This window comes from Myotis lucifugus, unplaced genomic scaffold (assembly GCF_000147115.1).
Source record: "Myotis lucifugus unplaced genomic scaffold, Myoluc2.0 scaffold_310, whole genome shotgun sequence".
Lineage (NCBI taxonomy): Eukaryota > Metazoa > Chordata > Mammalia > Chiroptera > Vespertilionidae > Myotis > Myotis lucifugus.
Window position 1 is genome coordinate 1,035,763 of NW_005871358.1, and position 9,778 is coordinate 1,045,540.

Consider the following 9,778-nt stretch of genomic DNA (forward strand, 5'->3'; position numbering starts at 1 on the left):
TATAGTGGAGACCATAATTTGGGATTGTAGGTTTAGACCATAAAAGGCACTATGGTTTCCATCTTAGCCTCCACCATGTGGTGAGGACACCCAATCAGCCCTTTGGGGAGGCTCCCATGGTGAGGAACAGTGGGCTTCTCAAGCAGTCATGTGAAGGCACCATCTTGGAAGAGGCTCTTTTAGCCCCAGTTGAGCCTTCAGATGATTGCAGCCCTGGCCAACAAATTGCAAACAAGTGAGAGATCCCAAGCCAGAACCACCCAGCTAAGCTGCTCTTGCATTCCTGAATCACAGGAAGTATGAGAAAAGTAGTATTGTTTTTTTAAAAATATATATATTTTTATTGATTTTTTACAGAGAGGTAGGAAGAGGGATAGAGAGTTAGAAACATTGATGAGAGAGAAACATCGATCAGCTGCCTCCTGCACACCCCCTACTGGGATGTGCCCGCAACTAAGGCACATACCCTTGACCGGAATCGAACCTGGGACCCTTGAGTCCACAGGCCTACGCTCTATCCACTGAGCCAAACCAGTTAGGGCAGTAGTATTGTTTTAAGTCACTAAGTTTTGGGGTAATTTTTTAATGCAGTCATAGCTAACCGATCCAGTGCCCTAGCACTTCACTTTGGAATGTGGGAGTACTTAGCACCTGTCACTTTAACATCTTGTTACAGAAGTTACAACCTCCAGGAGACCTTCCCTGATCACCTCTCTACATTAGCCCCCATCCTATCCTATCCTATTACCATTTTTTATTAAAAAAATGTTTAGTCATGATGGGACATAAAATAAAAACGATAGCATTTATTTCTATATTTCTTTACTGGTTTATTGTCTCTCCTGTCTTGATGGAAAGTTCCATGGAGGAAGGAGCTTGTCAATCTTTTCCATCCAGGGGGCTTGGCACTCTAAAGGAACTCAAGAGAGAGGGCTGTTGTTTCTGTCACTTCTATGCATGAATTGATACTGGGGAGAAAGGTGTGTGTATGTGTATGTGTATGTGGTCTTGGGGTAGTTCCCTTTAAGATGGATTTGCATGTACTTCTCTTAAAAAAGGGAACTGAGAAACCTGAGAAGGAAGGACAGGGGGCAGAGCCTTAAGGCTCTGAATGCACCTTCTCAGTCTCTTGTGTTAGCTACAGCCATGAATATCCTGTATCCTAACTCTGGGTGCCGGAACCTTCCAGGTACAGCCGTGATCAGACTTGGGTTGGAGGCCAGGGGTGGTCAGGACCCAGCATCTCCATCCTGGGGCTGAAAACTTGGGCCTGAGGGACAGAGGTGGAAATGGGCTGGGTGCTCACATACCATTCCTCTGTAAGGGACCAGAGAGGATGATGATGATGATGCTGATGATTATGAGAACATGGCGCCATCCTACAAGGCCCTTCCTCCCAAGCCAGGTAAGAGGACTTCTCAGAGGCTACGTGAAGAGATGTGTGGTTTGTGGGATGGAGGGGGAGCTAGGTATCCAGGGGACACTAGCTGGGCTCTGTAGACACCTGATCAGCTTCCTGTGTATTCGGCCCATGCCGGGCCCTCTGATGGTGGGGGTACTCATGCCTCTGCATTGCGCTTGATGATATCTCAGGCTGGTGGGGAAATCTGTTCTGGGAAGAACCTCAGGTTAGCAGATCTGAACAGGGATAAACCAGAGGTTGGGGAAATCAGGAGGGAAATGGAGGGCTCGGCCTGCAATGGTAGGAAGATTGGGGGTCAGAAGAGAGGACTTTGGAGTAGGACTTACGGATGAGTAGGAGTTTGTTACGAAGAGAAGCCCAGAAGAGAACTGGTGGATGCAAAGACCCAAAGATATGAAAACCAGCGTTTGAGAAACTGAGAGTGGACTGTTGGCTCCCCAACCTCCTAGCATTCACACCTACGGTCAGATTTGCCTTCAGACTTGGGTGGTCCACACCCGGCTTGGGAATCAATAAGAGTCTGATAAGTGGGTATAAAAGTGGAGGTTTTGGAAGTTTCCCTGAGTCAGCTCCCACCAGGGCCCTGAGGGCTGACTGTGCTGCCTTGGTGTCCTTGGACAGGGGTCATTCCATGTGGGATGAAGCTCCATATTCTCCACTTCTGAGTCTAGACTGGGGCCAACTTGAGAGTTCTCAGGGCTCTGTGGGGCTCAGGATGAGGTGGGAGATAAACTGAACTCTGCTGTTTTGTTTTGTTTTTAACATATTTGCCATTGATAGAATATTTTAAAAAATATTTTTTATTGACCTTTAGAGAGAGCAGAAGGGAGAGGGAGAGAGAAACATTGATGTGAGAGGGAAATATCAACTGGCTGCCTCCTGTATACCCCCTACCAGGGATCGAGCCCACAACCCGGGCACATGCCCTGATCGGGAACCAAATCAGCAAACTTTTGGTCTACAGGACAATGTCCAGCCAACTGAGTCACACCAGCCAGACTTCACTCTGCTGTTTGACTGCTTATCTCCAACTCCAACCTGGTCCCAACATGATTCTCAAACCCAATTCCAAAGCTAATCCCATCTCCATCTTCAGGGCCACCACCCCCCAAATTTAGCCCCCTCCACATCTCCAAGTGCAGCTATATCTCCACCCCCATCTCCATTTCTAAATACAATGCCATCACCATGCTCCAACACAGCTACAACCCAACCTCAACTTCTTCCCTTCGTCCAAACCCATGTTCATCCCAGTACAACTTCTTCCCCATCCACCAACACAGCTACGGCCCCATTCTTCATCTTAATCACATCCTGCCAAAACCGGTTTGGCTCAGTGGATAGAGCGTTGGCCTGTGGACTGAAAGGTCCCAGGTTCGATTCCGGTCAAGGGCATGTACCTGGGTTGCGGGCACATCCCCAGTAGGAGATGTGCAGGAGGCAGCTGGTCGATGTTTATCTCTCATCGATGTTTCTAACTCTCTATCTCTCTCTCCCTTCCTCTCTGTAAAAAATCAATAAAATATATTAAAAAAATAAATCTAGAGATTCTCTTTAAAAAAAAATCACATCCTGAATCACAGCCCTACTCCAATGCCTATCAGTATCCCTGACCCATCTTCAACCCAATCCTCATCTCAATCCAAACCCTCATGCCAACCCCAACCTTAACTTCATCCCCATCCCTAAACTTAACTGTGCCTTTAACTTAGGGTGACCAACTGTCCCAGTTTGCCCAGGGATGAAAGATTTCCTGGGATGTGGGACTTTCAGTTTTAAAACTTGGAAAATCCTGGGTAATCCAGGATGGTTGGTCATTGTATCTTAATCCTGTCCTTATCTCTAACCCCCGCCCCTTTTTTTTAAGATACAAGGTTTATACTTTTCACCACTTAGAGAAAGCCCACCTCCCAAGAGAAAAATAGCTCTGGCCAGAGCTCTCTCGAGTAACAATCCCCAGAAATGGTACCAGAGGGAGCAGCTAAAGTGCCTGAGAGTCTGGCTTCTTGAGCCATGGTCTAGTAGACGGTGTTCGAGGACTTCCTGTTCCTAAAATCATCCTTGGGATATGTCCAGTGAGGCTTGAGGTCCTAGGCTGAAGCATCAGATCAGCTCCATTCCCAATGGAAACTTGCAGAAGACAGGCCTTAGTATTCCAGACAGGCATTCACGGTCTCTACCTTGTGGCTCTTACTGACCCCAGCTCAGCACTGCACTGAGGGCCGCTGCCGCCTTTCTCACACTCACTCAAGGCAGACGCAGCCACGCGGCTCTTCGAGTCCACATCCATGATGTGCATGAAGTCAGCAGGGTGGCCACAACCGAAGAATGAAATGAGGGAAGTGGGACCGAGACACAAACTTCCTGTCCTCACTACAGAAGTGGCTTCAGCTTGAGTATCAGGGTCACAGAGCTGATTATTTATGTGGGGCAGAGCTGCCCAATGACACACAAACTCATCTTGTAGTCATTGCTGGCGAGAGAGCATTTTATCCTGAGTCTGTGGGTTTAAACGGGGCTAGTGTTTGGCTTACGTGGTCGGTGACAGGAGACAGTCTATATTTTACTGATTTTCCACAGACATGAAGGGAGAGGGATAGAGAGTTAGAAACATTGATCAGCTGCCTCCTGCACACCCTCCACTGGGGATGTGCCCACAACCAAGGTACATGCCCTTGACTGGAATCGAACCTGGTACCCTTCAGTCTGCAGGCCGACACTCCATCCACTGAGCCAAACCGGCCAGGGCTCTAACCCCAATTTTATTCTCAAGCCCAACCCCATCCATTACAATCTCAATCTTGTTTTCACCACTGCCTGTGATCTCATTTTCATCCACAGGTCAACTCTAACCCTGAGCTTCTCTTTTTCAGCTTCAGTGGCTCCACCAAGGCCTCCACGGGCAGGTGAGCTGGGGCTTGGGGTACAGGAGACCCAGTGCTGGCTTTACACTGTTCTGGCCTTGAGCAATATTTCCTTCCTCCTCAGGAATACAAGCAGAAACTCCTCCACTTTCCAGAAAGCCCCTGAAAACCACAGGTGAGAATCTAGGGCGGCACCTTTGTGTTCACCTGGCTGACGATCTGCTCTACATGATCGTTATCTTTCTGATTCCCTCCAGGCCTGGACCTCATCCCTGTCACCCGCACATCTCAACTGGGTGAGCCATGGGAAGACACTTCAAGAAGTCTGAGAGGGGACACGTGGAAGTCCTTCCTCCAGTCCCCCAGTTCTGATAGGAAAGCAAATCAGAGGGAGTAAAGGCTTGTTGATCTTGGAAGACAGAGTCAGCAACTTCTGAATAAAACTCTCTTCCCCCTTTTCCCAGGAATTGCTCTCGAGGTTCCTCCATTCCAGCCACCGCAAGTCAGTAAGTCAGTTCTCCACATGTTCTCCTATTTTTCCTCTCACATGGCCAAAGTATTTGAGTCAGATCTATAGTTCTGGAGTGAGACTGCAGGGCACAGAAATGTTTCCTCTCAGAAGATACTTCTCCCTGAGTCTATACTAGACCCCCAGGGGCTCAGGGTGTCTGCTGGGTACTCTTTGGGGTCCACCTCCTGCTTGCATATAAGGTACAGAAAACATTCTCTGCCCCAGATGCAAGGTCCACAGGCTTCCCTGAATGGAGAGCAGCTTGGGAAGGAGCTGCTGGAGAGCAGAAGACAATGCATCATAGGGGTTAAGGGCAGAGCGGGGTCCAAGTCATGCATGACCTCTCAGTCTACTCATGTACAAAATGGGAATAATATATCTATGTCATACGGGTGAGGATCCAGTAAGGTAATAAGGCCGTAACAGGATGCTTGGCACACAATAAGTGTTCCATAAATGCTCTGCGTTTCCTCAGGGTTTGCTCTCCCTAACACTCTCTTGCTGGCCCCATCTGGTGATATAGTCATAACCATAGATCTCTGTCCCCTTGCTTTTGGAGAAAGGTTTAAGGATCCTTTCCGCACACTCTCAAGCACCAGTATCGGTCTCTCAGTCCTCATTCTCACCCCCAGCAACCCCAGTGCCCTGGATCAGTCAGAAATCTGGGGGTCCTGGGTGCTTCCAGGAGGAGAGACGGCTGGTTTTCTTGTGTCTTCTGGTGGTGGTGTCACTCTTCCTGGGCTGCACTGGTCTGGCTGTAACCCTGATTAAGTGTGAGTAGGGTGAGGAAGGGGCATGTGGAGAGATTGGGGATGGGGTACAGGTGGACTTGGGCTCAAGCTGGACTTCTTCTCATAGACCAGGCGGTGGTGGAAGAACTGAAGATGTTAACCGTTCAGCAGATGGCATGGCAAGCAAATGGTGAGTGTTTTCAATCATCCCTTCATGCCATGCATATTGAACATCAACATGATCCTCAACTCCAGCTCCACGACCAATCCCCAGCCCCATCTTTGCCAGGGACTTCCCCAGGTACCAGGGTAGGGGTTGGGTGGGTAGGATGGTGAACTCATTAGACATAGTCCCCGTCCCTGTCCTGGTGGAGTGTGTGTGTGAGTGTGTGTGTGTGTGTGTGTGTGTGTGTGTCTAGACCTCTACTGCCCAACATGGTGGTCCTGAGTCAATGTGTCTGCCGAGCACTTGAAATGTGCTCATTCTGAACTACGATGTGCTGTAAGTCTAAAACACACACCAATTTCAAAGCCTTGCTACAAAAAAGTAAAATATCTTAATAATAATAACCTTTAATGTTGATTACATATTGAAATGATAATATTTTGGATAGATTGGGATAAATAAGAATAGCATTGAAAATAATTTTATCTGTTTCTTTTGAGTTTAAAAATGTGGCTCTCACAAAATTTATAATTACCTATGTGGCTCACATTTTGTTTCTGTTGTATAGCACAGGCATAAACAGCCATTTACCAAATTATCATCTACATGAGCATAAAATTTCAAACTTTGATGAATAGTCTAAAGGAAGAGGAAGTTGATTCTATGAAAAAGTCTAACAAAGGGTCTTGACCTTATCTTTGGGAGGATCATACAAGGCTTCCCTAGGGATTGGTATTGAAGTTGAGTGAAAGAAGAGAGGGAATTAACCAGGTGAGGGGTTGAGAGTCTCAGGCATGTGCAAAGGCTCTGTGGTAGGAGGTAACACTGTTTAAGTACAAGGGAGGAGGATGGTGTATTTGGAAGGTGAGAGTTGACAATGGCTTGGATGAGGGTTGTGGCTGTGGGGATGGAGAGAACTGTGTGAAGTAGAAAGGTTTAGGAGGTAAAATGAACCAGATCTGGGGATGGATTGGGAATGATGAGGAGAGAGAGGGAAGGGTGTCAAGGATAACATGTGTCATATATCTCTATCCCTATCTGTATGTCTTTATCTTTCCATAGCTATATATATCTTATATTTCTGGTTTGTCTAACTGAAGGACCATCTACTGATGAACCTGGGGAGTGTTGGAAGAGGGCAAGTTTGTGTGGGAGCAGTGGAAATACACACACTAGTTGTAGAAGAATTTTCTGGGCTGGCATGGTCTTCACTATGATTGCTGAAGTCTGCAAATTGCTGCATTCCACACTCCCTCATCCCACACCTCAGAGCAAGCCACTCTTCCACTCAAGAACCGTCAATGGCTTCTTACTGCCCAGAATCCAATATGAAACCCTTGACTTGACACTCAATGGACAGGACATTGGCCTTCATCCTACTGTGAGCTCAAGCTCCTACGAGTTTCCCTTGAGTCCTACTGCACCCGCCTTCCTGGACCTACTTGCCTCTCTATCTTTGCTTCCAAGGTGCCTGCTGTGCCCACCCCCTCCCTGAATTAGTGTCTTCCTTCAAAACTCACCTCTTCCAGGAAACCCACCATCCCCATCTTCCCCAAGCTCCAGAAATTAACCCCTCCTCTGAGCCACTCTAGGACTCCTCCTAGGCACTGAGCATGTTGGTTTTGAATTGTACAACCACCCACAAGAATGTGGGTGCAGTGGGGAGCACAGCTTGTGTGCTCTCTGCCGTGTCTGCAGTCAGGGGTAGGTGAGTGGGTAGATGGGGGTTTGGGTCTCTAACCTTCCAGTTCCTCCTTGCTGACAGTGACTGGCATGGCGGGGCTTGCTGGCCTGAAGAAGGACATTGACCGAGTAAGAGCTAACACCAACCAGTCTCTGATGGAACTCCGGGGCTTATTAGGTGAGTGGGACTTGGGGAACTGTCCTGAGATGGGGCCATGGCAGAGCTGGTGTATTGCACCAATCCATGGGAACGATTCTCATTGCAGTCTATCCTGTTTCCAGACTGTGCCAGGGTCACCTGCCCTGAGGGCTGGCTCCCTTTTCAGGGCAAGTGTTACTACTTCTCCCCCAACACCAAGTCATGGGATGAAGCCCGAAAGTTCTGCCAAGAGAATTACTCTCACTTGGTCATCATCAGTAGCATTGATGAGCAGGTGAGCTACCCCTTCAAGCCCCTGAGAACCAGCAGGGCCAGCCTGCTCCTCTCCCAGACTTACACATCCTTCCCTGGTCTGGATGGAAAGAAATTGGAATTGCTTTGGAGCCACTGAAACTTTTATTTATGTATTTAAAAAATCTTTATTGTTGAAAGTATCACATATGTCCTTTTTTTGAAACTTTTAATAGCAAGCTTTTACTGACATGATATCATGCAGAGGTCAAGAGGGTATGCTCGGCCTGAGTTCAAATCCTGGTTGTGTTTACTTACTCTCGAAAGTCTCAGTTTCCTAGCTCTTAGGCAACAACACGTCCTGTTCTCCAGACTGTATCCCAAACACAGTTGATACCAAAAGAAAAATCCATGGTGAAGGTCAGCATTTTATTTTATTTTTAAAAAGATTTTTAAATTGATTTTTAGATTGATTTTTAGAGAAAGAGGAAGGGAGAGGGAGAGAGAGAAACACTGATCACTGCCTCCTGGGAATCAAGCCCACAACCTGGGCTTGTGCCCTGACGAGCAATTGGACAAATGACCTCTCTGTGCTTGGGACGACGCTCAACCAACTGAGCCAGACTGGCCAGGGGGGAACTGTTCTATTCTGATAGGCCAAGCAACCCCTTTGTTCTTCTGGTTTCCTGACACCTCTCTGGGGCTTTACCTAGGGACAAGGGTCCAGGTGCCCTCCACTTTTTAGAGTCTCCAAACCCAAGTTTCGGCCATTACTGCAGACTCCCAGGGGATGAATGTAGAGTCCCTCTCTCTGGCACCCACCATGTCTATATATTTACAACTATTTTCCCTTTGTATTCTCTCCTCTCCAACTTTTAGGGAACTGTAGTACTGTAATAAGATTGGGTGAGTGAGTAGGGGTTGCGTATAGTAAAACACACAGATCCTAAATGTACATTCTGCTTTGACATATGCATACACCCATGTAACTGTCCCCCCAGTCATGATTTAGAACATTTTCACCGCCTCAGTGAGTTCCCTCAGTGACTTTCCACTCATTTCCCCACTCCCACCCAGGCAACTACTGATCTGGTTTCTCTCACTATAGATCAGTTTGCCATGAGAGGAGGTATGTTTTTTTAAAATCCTCACAAGGATATTTTTCCATTGATTTTAGAGAGAGTGGAAGGGAGGGGGAGAGAGAGAGGAAGAGAGAGAGAGAGGGAGAGAAACATTGATGTGAACGATTGGCTGCCTCAAGTATGCACCCCAATTGAGCCTGCAACCAAGGTACATGCCCTAGACTGGAATCGAACCCAGGACCCTTCAGTCCTCAGGCCAATGCTCTATCCACTAAGTCAAACTGGCTAGGCTGAGAGAAGTTTTTTTTTTTAAAAAAAATTAAATCTTTATTGTTCAGATTATTACATTGGTTCCTCTTTTTTACCACCATAACTCCCCTCCACCCAGTTCCCATCCCACCCTCCGCCCTCACTCCCCACCCACTGTCCTCATCCATAGGTGCACGATTATTGTCCAATCTCTTCCTGCACCACCCACACCCTTTCCCCCCAAGAATAGTCAGTCCATTCCCTTTCTATGTCCCTGATTCTATTACAATCACCAGTTCATACTGTTCATCAGATTATTTATTCACTTGATTTTTAGATTCACTTGTTGATAGATGTGTATTTGTTGTTCATAATTTGTATCTTTACCTTTTTCTTCTTCTTCCTCTTCTTAAAGGATACCTTTCAGCATTTCATATAATACTGGTTTGGTGGTGATGAACTCCTTTAGCTTTTCCTTATCTGTGAAGCTCTTTATCTGACCTTCACTTCTGAATGATAGCTTTGCTGGATAAAGTATTCTTGGTTGTAGGTTCTTGGCATTCATCCCTTTGAATATTTCTTGCCACTCCCTTCTGGCCTGCAGAGTTCCTGTTGAGAAATCAGCTGACAGTCCGTATGGGTACTCCCTTGTAGGTAACTGACTTTCTTTCTCTTGCT

The 9,778-nt window shown here is 47.1% G+C and overlaps 1 protein-coding gene across 1 annotated transcript in view; it reads left to right on the plus strand.

Annotated features, from left to right (window-relative positions):
- Positions 1 to 1,146: 1,146 nt before the first annotated feature.
- The window catches only part of CLEC17A (C-type lectin domain containing 17A), a 14,407-nt gene continuing 5,775 nt past the window's right edge, over positions 1,147 to 9,778 (plus strand). The window contains exons 1-10 of the mRNA XM_006100339.3: positions 1,147 to 1,189; positions 1,325 to 1,405; positions 4,297 to 4,329; positions 4,412 to 4,462; positions 4,545 to 4,583; positions 4,752 to 4,793; positions 5,362 to 5,571; positions 5,657 to 5,719; positions 7,461 to 7,556; positions 7,661 to 7,812. Of these exons, the coding sequence (XP_006100401.1) occupies positions 1,147 to 1,189; positions 1,325 to 1,405; positions 4,297 to 4,329; positions 4,412 to 4,462; positions 4,545 to 4,583; positions 4,752 to 4,793; positions 5,362 to 5,571; positions 5,657 to 5,719; positions 7,461 to 7,556; positions 7,661 to 7,812 (810 nt within the window). The remainder of the gene's footprint in view (positions 1,190 to 1,324; positions 1,406 to 4,296; positions 4,330 to 4,411; positions 4,463 to 4,544; positions 4,584 to 4,751; positions 4,794 to 5,361; positions 5,572 to 5,656; positions 5,720 to 7,460; positions 7,557 to 7,660; positions 7,813 to 9,778) is intronic.